Below are 25,025 nucleotides of genomic sequence, written 5' to 3' on the forward strand. Positions count from 1 at the left end.
TTGAAAATATGGAATATAAACATCCGGAACATTCCAGAATATTCTGACTCGGCATTTTAAACGGTTATTAGAAAATGAAGACGATTTTTTGACCCGGACTCGAAATGTATTCTAATTACTGTCAAAACGACCGTATCGGTGCGTAGATGACGACTATGAGGTGGACACAAGTGTTTGAGCTATCACTTGACGATAAACTTACGAACTGTCATAAATCGTTCCGCGTACCAAATATGCGGCCCAATCATTACCGGGTGACTTGCGGGAGGTGCAGAAATGAGGTATCTACAGAGTCACAACAAACATGATTCAAGGATGGAAAAATCGTCGGCCCTTACCACCAGTGGTGAGACTACACGATTTGGGTTAGATGCTGATGGTAGCCTCCGCTTTGAGGGTCGTTGGTGTGTTCCTGATGATAAAAAATTGAAAAAGAGTATCTTGTCTGAGGCTTATAATACTCCATATTAAGTTCACCCTGGTGGAGATAAACTGTATAAAGACTTGAAGAAAACTTTTTGGTGGCCTAGAATGAAGAGGGAAGTAGCAGAATTTGTTGCTAAGTGTTTGACCTGCCAGAGAGTAAAAGGAGAACATAAGAGGCCTCAAGGGAAAGTATAGTCCTTGGAAATACCTAAGTGGAAATGGGAGTGTATATCTATGGATTTTATTATGGGATTACCTAGGAGTCAAAAGGGGAACAATATGATATGGGTAATAGTGGATCGGTTGACTAAGTCTGCTCACTTTGTTCCTACGAAATTACTTGGAGTAACGCTGAATTGGATAAGGCTTATAGGAGGAATGTGGTGAAATTGCATGGGATTACTAAGGATATCGTGTCAGATAGAGATTGTAGGTTTATATCTAAATTTTGGAAAGAGTTGCAAGAGTCTTTGGGAACACAATTGAAGATGAGTACAACATTTCATCCTGCGACGGGCGGTCAGATAGAGCGAACTATGAAGACACTGGAAGACATGCTGCGGGCATGTATCCTGGAGTTTAGAGGGTCTTGTGAGGAGAAGCAGGATTTGATTGAATTCTCTTATAATAATAGCTACCATGCCAGTATCGACATGGCTCTATTCGAGGCTTTGTATAGGAGGAGGTGTAGAAGTCCAATTTGCTGGGATTATAGTGTATAGAGGATAGGGGTGGGACCTGAAATGGTCCAAGAGATGATTGAGCAAGTTCAAGTAATTAGAAAGAAGATGAAAGCTGCACAAGATCGTCACAAAAGTTATGTAGATTTGAGGAGATCAGAGATTGAGTTCAATGCGGTTGATAAGGTGTTGCTTAAAGTGTCACCAATGAAGGGAGTCATAAGATTTGGGGAGCGTGGAAAGTTGAGCCAGAAATATGTGCGACCATATGAGATTCAAGATAGAGTTGGGGACGTAGCATACCCTCTTGCACTACCTCCAGCTTTAGCAAGAGTCCATAATTGTTTCATGTGTCGCAGCTAAGAAAGTATGTAAGTGACCAATCATATGTGCTGGAGATTGAAAATGAGCTAGATGATCAGTTGACCTACGAAGAAGTTCCTACGGAGATATTAGACACCAAAGTTCGCAAGGCTAGAAATGATGAAGTGTCTTTAGTGAAGGTGCTATGGTCTAATCATGAGGTGGAGGAAGCTACATGGAAGACATAAGTCTCTCTACACGAGAAGTATCCTCATCTTTTCCATTGGGTATGTACATGGTTACGGGGACGTAACCTTCTTTTTAGGAGGGTAAAATATAAAACATTGTTTAAATTCAGTAATTTATACATTTTTAGTGGATTGTGTTGTGCTAGTTCTAGGTGAACTTTGGGACGAAGTTCATTTTAAGGGGAGAAGACTGTAATACCCGTAATTTTATAAAGTTTAATTAGCATTTTAAATTCTATATATTATTTTATAAGCTAATTATGAGTCGGGATTAATAAGTGAGACGGTTTAGAAAAGAGAAAAATAAAAAACAAAAAACAAAAGACCTAAATCTCGGTTAGGCCGAGTAAACAAAGAGGCCCAAAAGCCCTTTAATATATATACTTAAAAATTATAATCTTTTACCTATTTTCACATATCAAACAATCAAAAAAAAGAAAGGAGAGAGGAGAGCAGCATAGACATACGACGGACGACAACGAAGGAAGGGGGATTTTAATCTGATTTTTTTATAAATAGCTAGCTTGTTTTCATCTCGAATAATAAGTAAGTTAACCTATCATCTTTAATTCGATTATTAGCTTTTTTAGAGTAGCGTGTATGTCAATTTATGTAACACTAAAAATTATTTGGGGGTACTTAATTATAATTTTTTGTGAAAGTTTCATAGGTGTTGACTGATAAGGATTGGGGTTTGTTGGACTAGGAATCGTTCATGGTTGAGCCGTGTGTTAGGATTGTTAGTGCTTAGTTTTATACCGTCTTATACCTCGTCTTGAGGCCGTCTTATACATGGTGTAAGGAGGGAAGGTAGCTGTGTTGGAGGGCTGCCAAACACAGATTTAGGCTGTGACACGGGTGTGTGTTGCCTCGCTATTGCTACCTGCCTATGTAGTACAATACGTCTCGTTGTGTTTGATGGATGTGCACTGGTAAACACTTTTCCAGGAAGTAGCCATCAAATTCGTAATATGTTGTCTAATTTATTGACTTGATCCTGACATTGATTATCATTATGCTAGTGCGCACAGACATTCATCATTTATAATATTCACAATTCGATCTGTATATTCTGAGGTGAATACAGAGATACTGAAAATGAGCTGCTATATGAGCATATGAGCTCATTTAGTCTCCACATCTCTGTACTCCCAGGTAACCAGCCTGTTTAGCCTGTCTTTTCATTGAAGAAATTATTTAATGTGAGAGAGAGCAGTCTTAAACCTTGGGGACATGGGTAGCGTTGAGACTAATTTATTTAATTACGTATTGTAATTTATTTAGTTAGTTAGTAATTTTGTGTTATTCGCTTTGTATAGGTGACGGCTTTGTCGAGGAACCATTTTCGTAATATTTGCTCAGCTTGGACACTTGCACAAAAGGTAGGCTAGCTACTCAACATTGTATGTGGGGTTTCTTATGTGGTTTATTTGTCTTGGGTGCTTACTAGTTATGTTTGGTGACTATTGTTCATTGTTTATTATTGTTGTTTTAAGCATATTGGCATGTTAATTGATAAGTTAGGCATGTTATATCATATCTTATTGTTTCGTCTCGCATGGTTATCATTAATTATAAGGAACTTTGCATTGTGGTTTGGCTTATATATTATGAAATTATATTATTGTGATGGCACCAGAACGAGATGGATTATGTTTTGGATAGGCCAGGCACAGGGATGTTGAAGAGCCGTGGACCTTGGTTTGAATAGGATAGGCGGGGCACAGTGTAAGGAGTTAGCCCTGGACCTTGTGTGTCTATTCCACATTGTGTGGTTCAGCTCGGGCTGAGGGCCTTGGCAACAGACTACTTCTGACATATTATTGAGGCGGTGGCACAGGGCTTGACAGTTATGTCCATTGTTTATATTGCATTACTTACATATTGTCCTTTCATTTTAATAAAGATCACAAAGTTCACTTGTGTGTGTGTTGTGTGTTGTTAAATGTTTGTTTCCTTCATGGGAACAGAATACAGGTGTTAGGCCCAGTTTAGCCTGATCCGATTCTAACCTGGCCTGATCCGACTAGGCTGACTAATCCAACTAGAGACCGGACAAATCTAACTACTATTTGGCAGATGAAGAGTATTACAGGATAAGCAGGCTACTAGATCCTGGAAGAAGAGCCTGATACTAAGTACAAAATAGCCTGGCAGGGCATTAAAACAGGCTGGATTAAGAAGATAAACAAGAAATGCAGTTGTTGGGAATGAATAATCGTGTCCTATTCTCAGGGAAGACCAAGTCCAACTATAAGACTATATCATCCATGAATCAAGACGGGTAAAGGAGAAAAAGCTGAAGATTGGTTAAGAGTAGAATAAGTCAAGCGGATTAATAGGGAGCATGTCCTATTAATCCGGAAACAGCTCCTAAAATTGGGAAAGAGGTTGAGATCATTGTAACGTTAATATTTAGAGAACTATAAATAGCATTTGTAAATAGGTAATTGATAGAGAAAAAGACTAGGTCGCTAATATACTAGAATTAACTACCAAATTAACAATTTATAAGCCTAACTAAACTTTACTAACTTCAAGCAATAGGGTAGTAAATTGGCAAGTTAGGGTCGAACCCAAGGGAAGAACTTTTGAACTAAAGACTTGAATTTTAACTATAAAGCAACTAATTAGGACTTTATGGACTAATCACAACACTAACTACAATAAGGACCTACTAATTATATTTATCAACAAACAATGCTTATGAACAATGGTTAACATGTAATATGACATAAATGGAGAAAGGGGTTTTGAAGTAGAATAAGGGAAAATAAAGATGCAATTCTTATCATAGAAGCAAAACAACAAACACTAGATGTGCAACAATCAAATATGGGAAAGACTTGGTATAATTCTCTCTTAGTAATCCAACAATGACAAAGTTTGACTCTTTTCTCTCTATTGTTATCTATCCAATACTATCATCTCAAGAAATTGACACACACAATTAAACCATATATGTGAGTCCTTCAATTCCAACCACAACTCATTAAACCATGAATAAAGACTAGAATTGAGCATGAAGTTTTTGCCAAGAGATGTAAGCTAGAATCAAATCCTACTAGATTAAACCATACTAGCAAGAAAAGACATGTAATTTCCTACTTGAAATATGCATCCTTTAAACCAAATCAACATATAACAAGTTTGCTCCAAACAATTCTAGATAGATTAAACCATTTCTCTAGAATTTGCAATAGATGGGTAAATAAGATGCAAGAGTGATCAATTCAAACATTCATCTACTCAACATAGGAATTTAAGAACAAAGGAAAGAACAATAGATAAATTGAGAGAGTTTTAAGAGTCTTACAACATCAAAGTTGGATACTTTGATTAAATTACACCAAGTAAAAGGGAGATTAGCCTTCCATCTTCTTAGTAAAACCCAAGAATTGAAGAAAGATTAACATCCAAACTAAAAGATTACAAATTCCTTAATAAAAATCCAAGCTTTCTTAACACACAAGCCTTTTTGAATTACTCCTAAACAAGATGATTTTTAGGTCTCCAAAATGTGAACTATTTATAAGGTCAGCACACGAATCTAGGGTAATACGGGATTTGGGCTTAAATTTAAGCCAACGGGCTTAATAAAAGTCACGAGCACAAAGACAACGGCATCTGCGGATGAGTGGCAGATCGCCACGGCAGATCGCTGCCGTCGGAGGGCAGATGCCATGGCAGATCGTCTTGCGATGGTGGCAATCGATCGCGCCAAAACCGCCGGAACAATTTATTTCTTCACTTCCTCAACACGAGTTCTTCACTACTTAGCCTTCATGCTTCCTAGCAGGGAATGCCGGCTCCGTAACTGGTTCATGTGAGGTCGTCTCCGCATGATTGCTTGTCTACTAGTGTGGCTAGAGGTTCACTCTTTGGATTCCGGGCTCCATCCTCATACGCAGCTCCACACGTGAATCAAAACGCATTAGTTATGACAATCATCGGGACGGGAAGATTAACTCTTGATTCCGACAAAAGACCCTTAATTAAAAGCATACTTGGCCTAAAAAGGCCCTAGTGACTCGACACTTCTTGACTCTATCAAACTCCCCCACACTTGGACTTTTGCTCGTCCCGAGTAAAACTCAAGAAAGCATTTGGCAAGTCCACAAGCGGGTGTAGGAGAGAATGACCACTCTTCCCTCACCTCTTCCTCCTTATATCTCCCTCTTGAACTACCACCAATTAAAGAGAAAATCTAGACTCAAAGGTGACACAAACTCTTCTCTCACTCGTCCTCCTTATATCATCCCTCGCACAAGACACGACATGACCCCAACTCCGACTCCTCACATAACTCCACCCTTCTTATATCTCCAAAGAAGAAGTAGCCACTCTTGCCTTATCCCAAGGCACAAGCAAAGTGGCAAAACCAATCCTCCAATTCATTCATCTTCCCCTTATTTCACCCCCTTATCACTCCACAAAGAGTATGATCATGCTACTTGGTTGGCCACACACCTATGCAATTCAACAACCAAAGTAGCCATAGCCAAAAATCCACCGATTTGGAACAAGTTTTTTGTGACTCAAAAATGAAATTAAATCCTAGTCTAACCTCCTTCCAAGACCCTCCTTATCACTCCCTTCTTGTCCCTCCATCTTTTTGGTGGTGCTTTTTTTTTTTTTTTTTTTTTTTTTTTTTTTTTTTTTTTTTTTTTTTTGAAAATCCCTCATTTTGCCTAAGGTGCCCTTTCGGGTTTTCACCTTAGCTTTTCCTTTCCTCCCATGGTGGCTCGCAACTCAATTTTTCATTTTGCCCGGAATGCCCTTTCGGGTTTTCATTCCGTCCTCGGCCACCTTTCCCAATCTTGCCTAGGCGCCCACCCTTGTGGGTTTTCACCTAGATGGGATTTTCGTCGTTTTTTTTTTTTTTTTTTTTTTTTTTTTTTTTTTTTTTTTTTTTTTTAACATTAACCAACAAGAAATTTACATATAATACAATCCAAATTCCTCCCCCACACTTACATTCCACATTGTCCTCAATGTGGAGGAGGCAAACACTTCTTCTTCTTCAATGAGAACCCGAGGCACCCCCTTGATCATCGGTGCCTTGGTTCTTCCACCTTCTTTCTCTTCTTTCTCTTTCGCTTATTGCCCGGGCATATTGTTGGTCCACATCTTCTTGGGTGATAGAGGGTGGGATGGTGGGGTGGAGAGACATGCCAAATAGACCACTAACTATCCCAAGTGTGTCTTCTTGGGTCCGTGCATCATAGTATGAATCTTCAACATACTCTTGATATCTTTCATTTTGGACCCCAAATTGGTGGTCCATTTGGCTTCTCCACTCATTTTGCTCTTTCCACATGGTGGCATTGTCCGCCATTGATTGGTCAAGTTGTTGTTGCTAACGACGGTTAGCCTCTTGGTTGGCAATCATTTCCCTCATCAAAGCCGTTTGAGTTGTTGCGGCCTCCTCTATCAATCTTCCCCGATCATCAACCACACTTTTCCATTGGTCAAGATTCTCCAACCTTGGTGTTTGTTGTTGTTGCCAAGATTGGAGATTCTCCACACGCCCACTTATGGTAGTGAACACCTCTCTAGTCTCTTTGAAATAGTCGTACATATTTTGTTGCCAAGGAGCAACCGATGCATGAGAGCCCTCCCCCGCGTCATACATGGGGGTGTCCATGTCCACGGGAGGCTCATTTGTTGCCTCCTCTTCCTCCTCATCGGAGGCAAAGTCCGAAATATCCATATGACAAAAGAAGTTCCTACCATGGGTACCACTTGGCAAAGGAGAATTGCTAGGCCTCGGAAGCCTCAAGTATTTTTGCTTGTCGGGACCCAACCAATACCCCTTAAGGGGTATATCCTTCACCTTCTTGAACATCTTACACTCCTCAAGGACCATGTCATTGTAATAGGGAAGACCTTTAGTCTTGAAGACGTCTTGGGACTCATCAATGTCCCCATCAAAATGCGTGACAAAGAATGTGATTGCTCCCCCACAATTTATACTCCCTCCCGAACTCTTGGTCTTGTGGACCATGCATGCATCAATAAATAATTGCACCCAATCGGGCACTCCTACCCCCCCGGAGCATGGTCCACATGGTAGCTCGGATTTTGGCATTGACCTTAGTTGGTTCTCCTATAGCATAGAAGATGGTGGTGATGAAGCGGGTAAGGAGTTGGACTACGGGGTTGGTGCAATAGGAAATCATATTGGCATGGGCGGCATTTTTGGGTCCCACCATCTCGGTCCAAGCCGCATCACTCCGATTCCCGGGCATGAGAATGGGGGACGGGGCTTTGGAGATGGACAAGACTTCTCTTACTTGGGTATGGGTGAGGGTATGCCACTTGCCATTCACTCGAAATCGGATTTTTTTCTCTCTACCCTCCGCCACATTACACTCCATCAAGGTCGAAAGGAACTCTCGGGTGTAGGAGGTGTATGTGTAATCCCATAACCCATCATCAAAGTAGTCTTCTAAACCCACCTTAGCAAGCATAGACCGGGCGAGAGTGCCCATGCCTAGGTCATTGAGAGTCTCGGGGGAAAGGAAACGAGTGGTTTTGATAGGTTGTTTTTGGTGAAGGCCAAGTTTTTGAAAGATTTTGAGTTGGTTGGCATCTAACCCTTCCCCCCCGGTAAAAATTGGTTCCTCCACATGTTCGGCTTCCTCTACAACCCTTTTCTTGTTTGGTCTTCGGAATGGGTTCAAGCTTGACATGTTCGTACCTACAAGAGAAATGATACAACACAACCAACACAAAATAGGGCACTCAAAATAAAATTTTCACTCTTTGAGACAATTCACCAAACACTTGGTGTGCACTAGCTTAAGATGAATTCAAAAGCTTGTGTTTGATGTTTGTCAAGCCTCACCCAGAAAATTTTTCCACCAACAACAACTATAACATCAATTGGCAACAACTAATCCAACTAATTCTTCTAAAACAAGAAGAAAATCGAATTATAAGAGAGCAAGAAAAATGGAAGTAGAGTTTGGTTGTTATACCTCCCCGAATTCCACAAAAATAATGCTCCTTGTTGCTCCTAGTTGCTCAAAAACCCGACTTAGACCCTTGAATTCCACTCTAGAAGCTTGAAATTTGAGATCTTCAAAGTTAGGGTTCTTCAAAATTTGGGGGAAATTTCTGATTTTGGGTGAAATCAAAGGTATTTTGTGTGTTGTGAGGGTATGATGGAGGCTTAATGATTGAAGGATTGAAGATTTGCTGAAAGTTGGTAAGGATTTTGGGTGGGAATAGGGTGATTGAAGGGAGATGGGGTGTGAGGTTTTCGAAATCTCTGAAATGAGGAACAATAGGACATTCGTGGGTATTTTTAGAGTAATCTGGCACTGTAGCAGAAACGGCAGACTGCCGTGGTTTTGGCAGACTGCCGTGGCAGACTGCCGAGGGGTTTGGCAGTCTGCCAAAATAGCCTGATGTCGCATTTTTTGTGTTGGCTAAATTTTGGTATAAAACCAAAATTTGGCTCAAAAAGCTTCACCTCATCCTTGCTCTTCCCCGTGACACGCCCCTATTCAAATTCCTTTCCACTTTTCCGTCACTTCATCAATGACACGCCTTCCGAGGAGATGTAAAAATCGACTTCACACTTTATAGAATGATTAGTAACTTCATGAAGGTTAATGCAATTTATTAACAAGAATGTAAATAACGGAATGATAAATGACGTGAATATAAATTCTATCTATGAAAAAGGGGAAATTCTACACTAAAAGAGAATATTTACAAATTTGTGCCGTATTTTTAACGTCGATGGCTCGACTAAGTCAAAGTTGGAGAGTCAAGCTTTATAAATTGGATCTTCTAAAAGAAGATCCTCTTCACCTTGTAATTCGATTCCTTTGTAGTACTTCTTCAATCGTTGACCATTCACCTTTATCACCTTCCCGGAGGTCGGGTCTTCCACCTCCACCGCTCCGTGAGGAAAAACTTTCTTGACGGTGTAAGGTCCATACCACTTTGACCTTAGCTTGCCGGGAAAATTCTTGAGGCGACTTTGAAAAACCAACACCTCTTCTCCTTCTTTGAAGACTCTTCTTGAGACCATCTTGTCATGCCATGACCGAGCCTTTTCCTTGTAAATGCTAGCATTGTCATAGGCATTGTGCCTAAGCTCTTCCAATTCTTGTATTTGAAGCTTCCGGTGCAATCCCGCCTCATCGACATTTTGATTAAAAGCTTTGATTGCCCAATAGGCTTTGTGCTCCACTTCTACGGGAAGGTGGCATCCCTTCCCATAAATTAGCCTATATGGGGACATGTCGATTGGGGTCTTATAGGCCGTTCTATAAGCCCAAAGAGCATCTTCAAGCCTCTTGCTCCAATCCTTTCGGTCGGGATTGACCGTTCTTTCCAAGATGTGTTTAATCTCCCGGTTAGAGACTTCCGCTTGGCCATTTGTTTGGGGGTGATATGCCGTAGAAACTTTGTGAAGCACACCATATTTTTGAAGCAAGGTTGAGATCACCTTGTTGCAAAAATGAGTCCCCCTATCACTCACAATGGCTTTTGGGAAGCCGAATCTTGAAAATATATTGCTTTTGACAAATGCTTGCACCGTCTTTGCATCATCACATTTGGTGGGGATGGCTTCCACCCATTTAGACACGTAATCGACCGCCAAGAGAATGTAGATGTATCCATAGGAATTAGGGAATGGCCCCATGAAGTCTATTCCCCAAACATCAAAAATTTCCAAGTAAAGCATCAGTTGTTGGGGCATTTCGTTCCGACGTGATATATTGCCAAAACGTTGGCATCTATCACAAGTAGTAACGAAAATATGAGCATCTTTAAATAACTTGGGCCAATAGAAACCGCACTCAAGGATTTTACGTGCCGTTCGATGAGGCCCAAAGTGACCCCCACAAGCGTACTCATGGCAATGCTTTAGGATGGATGGGATTTCTACATCCGGCACACAACGGCGGATGACTTGGTCTTGGCACATTTTCCACAAATATGGCTCATCCCATATATAGAACCGAGAATCGGACTTGATCTTGTTCCTTTGACTAGATGAAAGAGAGGTGGGAAACTTCTTGGTGACCATGTAGTTTACCAAGTTGGCATACCATGGCTCCGTCATCCTCACACTATAAAGAGATTCATGAGGCAAACTCCCATCGACTACCCCCATTCGTTGCATTTGTTGATCATTAAGTTGTAGTCGACTTAGGTGGTCGGCCACCACATTTGCCAATCCCTTTTTCTCTCTTATCTCTATGTCAAACTCACTAAGTAGGAGAACCCACCTCATTAATCTTGGTTTGGAGTCCTTCTTGCTCACAAGTTGAGTGATGGATTTGTGATCGGTATAGACAATCACCTTGACTCCTAGTAAGTATGAGCGGAACTTCTCTAGAGCATAAACCACCGCCAAGAATTCCTTCTCGGTGACGGTGTAGTTTCGTTGGGCATCATTCAAAAGAGATGAAGCATATTGAATCACATAAGAAGCTTTGTCATCCTTTTGTCCCAATACGGCTCCAATGGCAAAATCACTTGCATCGGTCATGATCTCAAAAGGTCGATCCCACTTGGGTGCTTGAATGATTGGGGCCGATACAAGTCTTTCCTTCAACAAGTCAAATGCTTCCCTACAATGATCATCAAACACGAACTCCACATCCTTGTGCAAAAGTTTGCACAAGGGGTTAGCTATTTTGGAGAAATCTTTAATAAACCTTCGATAAAAACCCGCGTGTCCCAAGAACGACCTCACGTCTCGAGTATTAGATGGATACGGTAAGGTTTTAATCACATCCACCTTTGCCGTATCCACCTCAATCCCTCTTTTCGACACTATGTGTCCTAACACGATTCCACTACTCACCATTAAGTGACACTTTTCAGAATTTAAAATGAGGTGAGAGTCTATGCACCGTGTTAGGACCATAGCGAGGTGGTCTAGACACGAGTCAAATGAGTCCCCATGGATGGTGAAGTCATCCATGAAGACTTCCAAAATACGCTCCACATAGTCCGAGAAAATGCTCATCATGCATCGTTGGAAAGTGCCGGGGGCATTGCACAATCCAAAGGGCATGCGGCGGTAAGCATAAGTACCAAATGGGCAAGTAAAAGTTGTTTTGGATTGATCCTCCGGGTGAATGGGGATTTGAAAATACCCGGAATATCCATCCAAAAAACAATAGTACTCTTTTCCACCTAACCTCTCTAGCATTTGATCTATAAAGGGTAGGGGGAAATGGTCCTTCCAAGTGACTTGGTTGAGGCGGCGATAATCAATACACACCCTCCATCCCGTTTGTAAACGGGTGGGGATCAATGCCCCTTGAGGGTTTTTGATTACCGTCACCCCTCCCTTCTTTGGCACAACTTGAGTAGGACTTACCCATTGGGAGTCACTAATTGGAAAGATAATACCCATTTGGAGAAGTTTGATAATCTCTTCCTTGACAACTTCCATCATGGGTGGATTGAGCCTCCGTTGTGGTTGCTTGACGGGTTTTGCATCCTTTTCCAAGCGAATTTTGTGCATGCAAGTGCTTGGACTTATTCCCTTGATATCCGCGATGCTCCATCCAAATGCTCCTTTGTATTTATGCAAAACATCCACCAATCTCTTCTCTTGATCACCCTCAAGTTGGTTTGAAATGATGAGAGGTAGAGTGTTGTTTTTCCCAAGAAACACGTACTTCAAGTGGTCGGGGAGTGGTTTTAGATCGGGGGTGGGTGGCTTAATGATGGATGGAAGTGGTCTTTCAAGGGAGGCTTCTAGGGGAAGGAATTTGGGGTAACTAGGATTTGTCTTCAAGCATAACAAGTATTCGGGAACAGGGGATTTGGCAGATCGTCCGTGGGGATGGCAGATCGCCATGGCAGATCGCGAGGGTCCGGCAGATCGCCGTGTGCAGATCATGTGGGTTTGGCATCTCTGCTGAAACCCCCTGATTCCGTCCTCCATCTTTTCCATTTGATCATCATCAAGGGTTACTTCCTCCTCTAACTTGTCGACATAATCCTGCACATCATTGGACAACAAAAACCGCAACCCTTCTTTCTCGATATTGTTAGTGAGGGCCACCTCAAGTGGGTCCCTATGACACAACATATAAATTTGAGAGGTAATTGGTTCAATGATGTCTAAGAAATAACATGAATGTGAATCACTAGGTTGTTTCATAGCATCATAGATGTTGTACGTGAGTTTCCTTCCATCAAATTCCATAGTGAGGTTCCCATTAGACACATCAATCTTGGTTTTAGAAGTCTTCATAAAAGGCCTCCCCAAAAGGATTGGAGTGGCCCTCGAGTCGGCTTCCATGTCAAGAACATAGAAGTCGGCCGGGAAGGTTAAGTGATCTACCTCTACCAACACATCCTCCACCATCCCCTTTGGGTATATGTTTGAGCGATCCGCAAGTTGGATCACTACATCGGTTTTGTTCAATGGTGGAAGTCCCAAAGTCTCATAGAGGGCATATGGCATAACATTGATTGATGCACCAAGGTCTAACATAGCATGAGTGAAACTTTTGTCCCCAATAGAGCATGGTATGGTGAACATTCCTGGTCTCCACACTTTTTGGGAAGTGATTTTTTAAAAATTGCGGAAACATGTTCACTTACCCTTACTCTTTGGGTTCCCTTCCTTGGGCTTCTCCTAGGTGTGCAAAGTTCCTTGAGAAACTTTGCATACCTAGGCACACCTTTCAAAAGATTTAGCAAAGGGATATTTACTTCACACTTCCTAAAAGTTTCATAGAGATCCTCATCTCTTGCGACACTTTTAGAATGTGTGAGAGCACTAGGAAAAGGTACCTCCACAACATATTCTCTTTCGATCTCCTCAACATGATCCTTGGTTTTGTTGCTTTCACTCTTTTCTTTGTCATTCCTCAAGGGAGTCTTCTCCTCTTCCCCACTAGCTCTAGAGGGTGTCTCTTTCTCTTTCTCAACCACTAGCTCTTCTTCAATTTGTTCCTCAATGTCAATAACCCTCTCATGTGACTTGGCCTTCCTCTTCTTCTTCGGGGGAGATTCTAGGGTTCTCCCCTTTCTCAAAGTCATGGAGCTTGCATTTTCCTTTGGTGGAAATGTTGTAGATGGAATTGAGTTAGAGTTCCTTTGATTGTTCTTGGCCATTTCTTGTGCAAGTTGGCCAAGTTGGATTTCAAGGTTCTTCACCCTAGCATCACTTGAAATTTTGTCCGCATCCATTTTGTCAAACCTCTTGGTATTGTCGGCTTGCCCTTTCATGATCATCTTAAACATCTCATTTGTAGACAAATCTTCATTTCCTTGGGAGGAAGAGCCCCCTCCTTGTTGGAAGTTCTTGTGGTTACCTTGGAAATTCCCTTGGTTTCCTTGGTTTCCAAATTGGAAGGATCCTCCCTTGGCTTGTTGATGATTGTTGTTTCTTTGGTAATTGGAGTTTTGTCCTTGAGAGTTGGAGTTCTTCAAGTGATTGAATTGACCATTTTGGAAACTCTTGGAAGTATCTCCTCCCCAACTAAAGTTTGGATGGTCCTTTGTCCCAATGTTGTAAGTATTGCCGCTCGGATCATACTTATAATACCCTCCCCCATTGGGGTTCCTAGAGTTGTATTGACCGTGCATCATGGCACTCACATTCTCCTTGCTTATTCCTTGCTCTTCCATGATGGGACAAGTTTCCATTGGGTGTGGCCCTTGACAAAAATTACACTCCACATTAGATCCTTGTGCTCCTCCTTGATTGTTCCCCACTAGTTGAGCAACCATTTTTGTGAGATCATCCACGGTTTTCTCAAGCTTGTGGGAGGAAGGAGAAGGTGTCTCAATGGAGTTAATATTCTTTGACACTCGGCTTCTTCCATAGTTCCTTGTGCTAGCGGCCAACTTTTCTATGATCTCATTTGCCTCCGCCACGGAATAGTTGTCAACTCCACCACCCGTAGCGGAATTAACCATGATTTGGTATTGTACGGTAAGACCATCACAAAAGTTGACCAAAAGGTCATCACCACTAAGACCATGGTAAGGACATTGAGCAACCAATTTCTTGAATCTCTCCCAATACTCATATAAGCTCTCACTTGCATCTTGCTCCGGAGAAGTGATGGCTTTCTTTGCATGGTTATGTCTTGAGTCGGGGTAGTATTTCTCAAGAAAAGCCGCCTTCATGTCCTTCCAAGTACGGATTGTGCCCGGTTGAAGGTAAAACAACCAATCTTTTGCCGCATCTTGAAGTGAAAATGGGAAAGCTCTCAACTTAAATTGATCTTCCGTGACACCATTTGGAATTGCACCCTCACACATCATATGGAATTCGGAAAGATGGCGATTTGGATCATCCCCCGCATGTCCATGAAACTTTGGGAGGTTGTGAATGAAATAGCCCTTCAATTCAAAGTTGGCATTAGCCCCCATGGGTGGGTAGGCAATGCAAAGAGGTTGAGTGTCATAATTTCTTGCCCGGAGCTCCCTAATAGTTCTAGTATCATTCGCCATTGAAGGATATTCCACTTCAATTGGCTCCACTTCAATAGGGTCTTCTTCAATAGGGGTTTCTAAGGGTGTTTCTTCCACTATATGGTCTCTTTGGGGTCTTCGGTACCAAGGGTTAGTGAATAGCCAAGAATAGGCCCCAAAAGCGTCTTCTTCTACGGGAGTCGATTCACCGTGTTGTGGGGAACCAAACATATACCTTCGCACTAAGCAAACAAATTAGAACGTCCTATTACTTCTAACAACAAGAGGAGTAATAAAACAACTAAACATAAATTCACAAACTCAAGTTCTAGCTATGTTGCCCTTCCTGCAACGGCAACGCCAAAATTTGATAGAGAAAAAGACTAGGTCGCTAATATACTAGAATTAACTACCAAATTAACAATTTATAAGCCTAACTAAACTTTACTAACTTCAAGCAATAGGGTAGTAAATTGGCAAGTTAGGGTCGAACCCAAGGGAAGAACTTTTGAACTAAAGACTTGAATTTTAACTATAAAGCAACTAATTAGGACTTTATGGACTAATCACAACACTAACTACAATAAGGACCTACTAATTATATTTATCAACAAACAATGCTTATGAACAATGGTTAACATGTAGTATGACATAAATGGAGAAAGGGGTTTTGAAGTAGAATAAGGGAAAATAAAGATGCAATTCTTATCATAGAAGCAAAACAACAAACACTAGATGTGCAACAATGAAATATGGGAAAGACTTGGTATAATTCTCTCTTAGTAATCCAACAATGACAAAGTTTGACTCTTTTCTCTCTATTGTTATCTATCCAATACTATCATCTCAAGAAATTGACACACACAATTAAACCATATATGTGAGTCCTTCAATTCCAACCACAACTCATTAAACCATGAATAAAGACTAGAATTGAGCATGAAGTTTTTGCCAAGAGATGTAAGCTAGAATCAAATCCTACTAGATTAAACCATACTAGCAAGAAAAGACATGTAATTTCCTACTTGAAATATGCATCCTTTAAACCAAATCAACATATAACAAGTTTGCTCCAAACAATTCTAGATAGATTAAACCATTTCTCTAGAATTTGCAATAGATGGGTAAATAAGATGCAAGAGTGATCAATTCAAACATTCATCTACTCAACATAGGAATTTAAGAACAAAGGAAAGAACAATAGATAAATTGAGAGAGTTTTAAGAGTCTTACAACATCAAAGTTGGATACTTTGATTAAATTACACCAAGTAAAAGGGAGATTAGCCTTCCATCTTCTTAGTAAAACCCAAGAATTGAAGAAAGATTAACATCCAAACTAAAAGATTACAAATTCCTTAATAAAAATCCAAGCTTTCTTAACACACAAGCCTTTTTGAATTACTCCTAAACAAGATGATTTTTAGGTCTCCAAAATGTGAACTATTTATAAGGCTGCACACGAATCTAGGGTAATACGGGATTTGGGCTTAAATTTAAGCCAACGGGCTTAATAAAAGTCACGAGCACAGCACAACGGCAGTCTGCCGGATGAGTGGCAGACTGCCACGGCAGACTGCCGTCTGGAGGGCAGACTGCCATGGCAGACTGCTGCTGATGGTGGCAGTCTGCCAAAACCGCCTGGAACGAATTTATTTCTTCACTTCCTCAACACGAGTTCTTCACTACTTAGCCTTCATGCTTCCTAGCAGGGAATGCCGGCTCCGTAACTGGTTCATGTGAGGTCGTCTCCGCATGATTGCTTGTCTACTAGTGTGGCTAGAGGTTCACTCTTTGGATTCCGGGCTCCATCCTCATACGCAGCTCCACACGTGAATCAAAACGCATTAGTTATGACAATCATCGGGACGGGAAGATTAACTCTTGATTCCGACAAAAGACCCTTAATTAAAAGCATACTTGGCCTAAAAAGGCCCTAGTGACTCGACACTTCTTGACTCTATCAGTAATCATTCATCAATTACTCCTTAGATATTCTACATTTTACCTCTCATTACTTCCCAAATATTCGATCGTATACACTAATTTGTACTAAACTTGTCCATATAATATAAGCAATATTCTTTATACTTAGTCTTTTCTTATTATTTACTCGTTAATCTTTTCCAAGCATATAGAACTAGATACCCAAATTACTCTCTAATTAGGCCGGATCCATTCAGGAAAATCCTGCTAAAACAATTGGCGCCCGCCGTAGGGCATCTTGTTCTTTAATCAAAAAATTCCTTTTACCATTTTCCATTTAATACTCACATACAAAAATGGTGGAACTCACCTCAGATCAACAATTAGCGGCTGCCCTAGCTAAGATCAAAGAATTGGAGTCAATTCAAGAAAAGGCAGCCCAGGCAGAAGTTGAAGTCAGTAGGCTCAAGGAATCTGAGTCCAACCTGAAAAAGAAATTGGAAAATCAGGCTTCAGGCTCCAAGACCAAATTCAAGCCAGGAACCCCATTCTCATCCATTATCAAAAACATTGACTTTTCCAATTTTGGAACTCCGGAGAAGGATACTTTATCAGACACCCGGACCATCCCCAATGATGAAACAAACAAAACTAGAGCAGCAATAATGATGGCTATGCTTCAGGAAATTCAAAAACTCCACAACAAAATAGAGAACATACCTGGAGTGCCAGACCCTGTGGCTGAAGTAGAAATTGACAGCTTTGCTGATTCACCCTTTGCAGATGAAATTGCAAAGATTGATCTCACCACGAAATTCACCGTTCCATCCATGAGAACTTATGATGGAACCTCTGATTCACAAAATCACGTTGCCATATTCAAACAGAAGATGTTAGCTGCCTCAATACCCAGTGAACTCAGGCAGGTTTGCATGTGTAAAGGCTTTGGTACAACCCTGACCGGAGCAGCATTACAATGGTTCATTAATCTCCCAAATGAAGGTATCAAGAATTTTGCAGAATTGATCAATGCCTTCAATCAACAATTCGCAAGCAGCAGAGACATGGCCAAGAGACCCAGTAACCTGTTCAGGGTAAAACAACTTCCTAAAGAATCTCTTAAAGAATTCCTAGCAAGATTCGTCAAATAGAAGGTACCCATTCCCAGGTGTGACGAGGAGACAACGGTAGAAGCCTTCAGGCAAGGAGTCCTGCTTGACAGTGACATCTATGCAGACTTGACCAAGAAAGCATGCCCAACCTTTGCCACTGTTCAATCCATCGCCTTAGAACATGTCAGATTGGAGGAAGATCTCAACTTCAGAACAAACTCATCCGGAGGAAAGCAAGGCTATGGACACACGAACAGGAAAAGCTCCTACCAGAAAGGAGGCAACACCAGATCAGCCCCTTATTCCAGGCCTGAACGATCTGAAGTCAATATGACACAAGAACACAAAGGTAACCTTTCTAGCCTACCAAATATTCCTGAATATAACTTCTCTATAAATACTGCAGGATTAATCAAACGCCTGGAAAGCTTGGGAGATACGGTCAGATGGCCCGAAAAATCCGACAACCCCAGGAAAGATCCAACGAGATGGTGTGATTTCCACCAGGACATTGGACACACCACAGAAGAATGTATCCAACTCAGGAAACAAGTGGCTACCTCCTAAAGAAGGGCCTTCTAAAGGACTTAATCCGGCAGCCAAAGAACAAAGATGAGGGACAGAACAAGAGAGATCCAGGAAACAGCAGAGATCCTCCTCCTCCTCCTCCCATCTATGAAGTCAAGTTCATAAATGGAGGATCATAAATCTGTGGTCTGACCAGCTCGGCTGCCAAAAGAATATCCAGGGAGTCTAGACTTCAGCCCCCTCTTAGATCTAAATCATTACCTTCTATTACCTTTGATAACTCAGATTTGCAGGGACTATCAGATCTACACCATGGGAGCTTAGTGATCACCATGCAAATTGGCACGGCTAAGGTGTCAAGAATCCTGATAGGCGGAGGAAGTTCGATAAACTTAGTGATGCTTGACGTCCTCAAAGCTATGAAGATAGACGAAGAAAAAATCATCAAAAAATCCAGTGTCCTGGTTGGATTCGGTGGAGAGACAAAGAATACCCTGGGAGAAATTAGCCTGCCAACCTATGTGGAAGGCGTGGCTTCATATGAAAGATACGGGGTAATGGATTGCCTATCCTCATATAACGTAATCCTGAGCAGACCATGGATCCACAATGTCAAAGCAATCCCATCAACATACCATCAATGTGTGAAAATACCAACCGAGTGGGGGATAACCACCATCAGTGGAGAACAAAAGACGGCCCAGGAATGCTACACCCAGGCTTTGAAACCCTCAAAGTTGGGTAAGTCCCTTGCATAGCAATTAAAGTCACCTGTCAGGGAAGAATATATTGCACAAACATAGATGGAAACAGGAGAGGTCATTTTAGACCCATAATTCCCTGACAGGAAAGTACTTGTAGGGTCGGATGCACCAGACTCGGTCAGACCCAATCTGGTCAGCTTTCTCAAAACTAAAATGTCCTGTTTTGCTTGATCACATTTTGATATGACTGGTATAGATGCTGATATTATAACCCATAAGTTAAATATTGACAAATCATTTAAGCCTGTACAGCAAAAGAGGAGAAAATTCGCTGCAGAGAGGCATTAAATCATCAACCAAGAATTTGACAAGCTATTGGACATGGGAATGATCAGGGAAGTAATGTACCCTGACTGGCTTGCAAATGTAGTAGTCGTCCAAAAGAAAAATGGCAAATGAAGAGTCTTTGTAGACTACACCGACCTAAACAAGGCCTGCTCCAAAGATCCATTTCCCCTGCCATACATCGATGCAATGGTCGATGCCACTGCAGGCCACGAGATGTTAACATTCATGGATGCCTCCAGTGGATTCAACCAAATAAAGATGCACCCTGCAGATCAGGAAAGTACAGCTTTCATCACTGAAAGAGGAATATACTGTTATACTGCTATGCCCTTTGGATTAAAGAATGCAGGTGCAACCTATCAAAGGTTAGTCAACATGATGTTCAAAGACCAAATAGGAGATACCATGGAAGTCTACATAGATGACATGGTAGTCAAGTCAAAAAAGGCAGAAGACCACGTCAAAGACCTGGAAGTAGCCTTCCAAATACTGGAGAAATTCAATATGAAGCTCAATCCACAAAAATGCCAATTTGGAGTCTCAGCAGGCAAATTCTTGGGCTATATGGTGACAAAGAGAGGAATAGAAGCCGTCCCTGAACAGATCAAAGCCATCCTGGAGCTAGAACCACCAAAGTCAGTCAAAGACATACAAAAGCTGACAGGAAGAATAGCAGCCCTGAACAGGTTCATTTCAAGATCGTCAGAAAGATGCAAATCATTCTATAATCTGCTAAGGAAAAATAAAAACTTTCAATGGACCCCTGATCATCAGGCTGCCTTTGAAGATCTGAAAACATATCTATCCTCTCCTCCCTTGCTGGCAAAACCAGTCAAAGATGAACCCCTGACAGTATACCTGTCAGTCACAGAAACTGCTGTCAGTTGGAGTCTTGGTCAAAGAAGCAGAAGGACAACAACACCATGTCTATTACGTAAGTAAAAGTCTACTGGACGCAGAGATCAGGTATGGGTTGCTTGAAAAATATGTTTTAGCTTTAATTATGAGTTGCACAAAATTAAGACCATACTTTGAAAGCCACCCTATAATAGTCAAAACCAATCTTCAAATAAACTGAACAACGACCAAACAGACCTAGAATGGACCCTATTTGTCGATGGTGCAGCCAACATGAGGGGCACAGGCCTGGGGGTAGTACTAAAATCGCCACAGGGGGATAAGATAGTACAGGCTATAAGCTGTGCATTTGAAGCTACCAACAATGAAGCAGAATATGAAGCCCTAATAGCTGGATTAAAGGTATGTATTGACCTTGGTGTACAAAACCTAAAGGTACGTACTGATTCCCTTCTTATTTCAAACCAAGTAAATGGAATATATATTGCAAAAGACTAAAAAATGATGCTTTATTTGGAAGTTGTTCAAAACCTAAAATCAAAATTCCGTAATTTTAATATTGACCAAATTCCCAGGACTTGAATACCCATATTGGCCAAATCAGGATACTGGGCGTCCAGAGCTGCCTCATCCCGGTCCGGGTCCCAATTAGCCCGGTCAGATTCCGGATCCCTCATAGCATCAACCCGGCCTTTCCCAAAGAAGTACTGAGCGGCATCAGCAAGCCGCGCCTCCACTAGTTCCCTTTCAGCACCAAGCTCTTCATTTTTTCTCACCGATCTTGCATTGCCTCGCTTCTCGAACAACTCTTCCTTGACAGTTCTCAACTCTTCCCTTACAGCCTCCAACTCTTGCCTGACAGCCTTCTCAGCATTTTTTGCAGCCACCTCACAAACTATAGCAGCCCTGGATGCCTCTCTAGTTGTCCCCAGCTGAGATTGAAGTACTACCTCATTTCCCCTGGACGTGAGCAGCTCACGGTTAACTTTATCCACTTTCTCTTCCAACCTAGAAACCCTAGCCTAGGCATCCCTAAGCTGACAAGCGGTAGCCAACCCGACATCCAATCCCTACAAGAAACAAAAGAAAGTCAATCAGCCAAATGTAAAGCAACACGAAAGAACATATGACAAACAAAAATCCCCTTATAACTAACCTCCTTGGCTTGAGAAGCAAGCTCAGCAGCCTTTGTCACAAGAGAAGACAAGATAGAAACCACTTTAGTAGAAGACTCAAGAGTATTAGCAGATAAAAGCTGGATGCCCATCTTAGCAGAAAACTCATTTATCCATGCCTGGGCAGCATCCATATCGTCAATCCTAGCAGACACCTGCCTGATACTCCTGATCGGTTGAGCTTGAATAGGCTCTTTCTCTCTCTCTCCTCCTCTTCAGGGACGACATCTTCCCCCCTTCTCTTGGAAGCCTGAATAACCTCTGGTGATACTAGCCTGGGTGGATCCTGAGGAGGCTGGACATCAGAAACCAAAATATCAAGTGTCTTATCACTCCCACTAGCCTCCTGGCTCTTGGACTGTTCAGCAATCCTAGCAACCCCAGCTTTCAAATCTTTTGCAGAAAAGCTGGCCAACCTAGCAGAAGACCTGAATACTGAATATACAGAGAATATACATAAATATTAGATGAGAAGCGATAAGAAAACAACAATTGACATAAAGACATATAGAAGACGTACAGGAAAGAGTAGTGGAGCCAGGCTTGCCTTTGGGTACTTTGACCACATTCAGCTTGGTCTTCATATACCGGGGCAATAATTCCCTGCCCAGACTAGCAGGCCAGGTCCTCTCTTCCTCAGGAATAGCAAGGAAAGCCTCTATCCAGGAAATAGCTTCCTCGTCAAGAGGATCAAAGTTCCAATCAGGAGCTGCAAAGATCACCAAAAATATACAGGTAAGACTCCAAACATCCTAATTTGGTGTAATATGTATAGTAAACTAAGAGTACAGGAAACCTACCACTCTCCAAGGGAGGATATCTCAGATAATCAAAGCCTGATCCCAGACTCTCAGTCCGGATGAACAGGAAAGTCTTTGTCCAACTTTTATCATCTCCACAATCCAGGTTAGTAATTAATGGAGACATTTTTTACTTGATTCTTAAATTAAAACGACCATTAACAGGATTTTTCATATGATATATTGCCTTGATATCATTAATAGTAATCACAAGATTATGTTTAGCACACAAATTTTCAATAGAATGAACAAGTTTCCAAACCATTGGCATAATCTGAAAAGGTGATACCTCCATAGCACGAATGGTATCAATCATTAAAGGAGTAAAAAGTAACTTACAACCAGCTTTGAACGCCCACTCAAAAATACAAAACCAACCAGGTGACACCCAGTTAGCTCTGACTGGACAAGACTCGGGAATCCATACCTCAGTCGAATCAGGAATTAATTTCTTCTCCCTTAAAACCCTATCATAGTTTATTTTCAATAAGTTTTCTTCAGGAAAGTAATGATCCAGAGATTGAAGAGCAGAAAAAATAGAATCCTGATATTTAAAAGCTATAGCACGAGCAGGAGGATCAACTTCAACAACCTCCTCCTCCTGGACGACTTTGGGTTCAGGTTCAACAGCAGTTTTCTGGGGTGCAGGACGCTTTTTGGCTCCCATATCCTTTATTATTTAGTTTATTGTGATGAATTTTATTTTATAAGTTAGCATAATAGAACTCCTGGGAAATAGGGAAGAATTTTAGAGAAAATTTAGCAAAAAAAGTGGAAGAAAATTGGTGGAAAACAAACTCGTCACAAGTACCATATTTATAGAAGGGGTTTAACGGTGCAAAAACCCTTGAAATTGCAAAACTGTCATCATGACATCACACAAATTAGCCGTTATAGTATTTAACGGTAACTAGGAGTCTAAGACTCATTGAGTAAGTGTAATTCTTTTTATTGTTTAACCCGGTAAAATTGACATCTCACCCCTGGCCTGATCCAGCACGGGTAAAATGTCAAGGGGCAATTGTTAGGCCCAGTTTAGCCTGGTCCGACTCTAACCTGGCCTGATCCGACTAGGATGACTAATCCAACTAGAGACCGGACAAATCTAACTACTATTTGGCAGATGAAGAGTATTACAAGATAAGCAGGCTACTAGATCCTGGAAGAAGAGCCTGATAGTAAGTACAAAATAGCCTGGTAGGGCATTAAAACAGGGTGGATTAAGAAGACAAACAAGAAATGCAGTTGTTGGGAATGAATAATCGTGTCCTATTCTCAAGGAAGACCAAGTCCAACTATAAGACTATATCATCCATGAATCAAGACGGGTAAAGGAGAAAAAGCTGAAGATTGGTTAAGAGTAGAATAAGTCAAGCGGATTAATAGGGAGCATGCCCTATTAATCCGACAACAGCTCCTACAATTGGGAAAGAGGTTGAGATCATTGTAACGTTAATATTTAGAGAACTATAAATAGCATTTGTAAATAGATAATCATTCATCAATTACTCCTTAGTTATTCTACATTTTACCTCTCATTACTTCCCAAATATTCGATCGTATACACTAATTTGTACTCAACTTGTCCATATAATATAAGCAATATTCCTTATACTTAGTCTTTTCTTATTATTTACTCGTTAATCTTTTCCAAGCATATAGAACTAGATACCCAAATTACTCTCTAATCAGGCCGGATCCATTCAGGAAAATCCTGCTAAAACAACAGGTATAGTAGCTGGATGATTGCTTGGGATGGGACGAGTACGCTGGGATTTGTATCATCAACTAGCTATTTTTATAATACATTCATTCATTAGTATACTCATTTATTGGTTTGTAATTAAATTATTTAAACTAGTTCATTATTTATTGGCACAGTTAGCTGTGAGTTATAAATCCAATGCGGACAATTAATTTTATCATTCAGTATTTCATTTAAAGTACCTTGTATCGTTTGTTTCTTGTATTATTTACCGCAGGCAACTGAGATGGTAACACCGTCACTTATCGGAGATGGATATTTAAGACTCTTGGATAAGTGCGGTGTTACACAATTGCTCTATCACTTGCACCTTCGATTTGTCAACCTGGATGCTCTTATCAGATACTAATTGCCCAAGGACAATGCCCTCGTTAACCATGAAATGGCACTTCTCCCAATTCAGCACTAAATGAACCTCAATACATCGCTGCAAAACTTTCTCAAGGTTAGTTAAACAATCATCAAAATTATTGCAATAGACGCTGAAATCATCCATAAATATCTCCGTAATTGACTCTATATACTCATAAAATATCCCAATCATGTACCTTTGAAAGGTAGATAGGGCATTACACAGTCCAAATGGCATTCTGCGATAAGCAAAAACACCATGCAGGCAAGTAAAAGTAGTCTTTTCCTGATCACCAGGATGGATTGGGATCTGAAAGAAATCTAGATATCCATCTAAACAACAGAAAAATTTATGTGAGGCCAATCTCTCTACTATCTGATCA

At 41.1% G+C, this 25,025-nt stretch overlaps 1 protein-coding gene across 1 annotated transcript; it reads left to right on the top strand.

The window, feature by feature from the left end:
- The first annotated feature begins 1,169 nt into the window (after positions 1 to 1,169).
- On the top strand, positions 1,170 to 1,657 carry LOC141601851 (uncharacterized). The gene is made up of 2 exons (XM_074422156.1): positions 1,170 to 1,364; positions 1,466 to 1,657. Exons 1-2 carry the CDS (start codon positions 1,170 to 1,172, stop codon positions 1,655 to 1,657), a joined length of 387 nt encoding a protein of 128 aa, XP_074278257.1.
- The last annotated feature ends 23,368 nt before the right edge of the window (positions 1,658 to 25,025 follow it).

This window comes from Silene latifolia, chromosome 9, assembly GCF_048544455.1.
Source record: "Silene latifolia isolate original U9 population chromosome 9, ASM4854445v1, whole genome shotgun sequence".
Lineage (NCBI taxonomy): Eukaryota > Viridiplantae > Streptophyta > Magnoliopsida > Caryophyllales > Caryophyllaceae > Silene > Silene latifolia.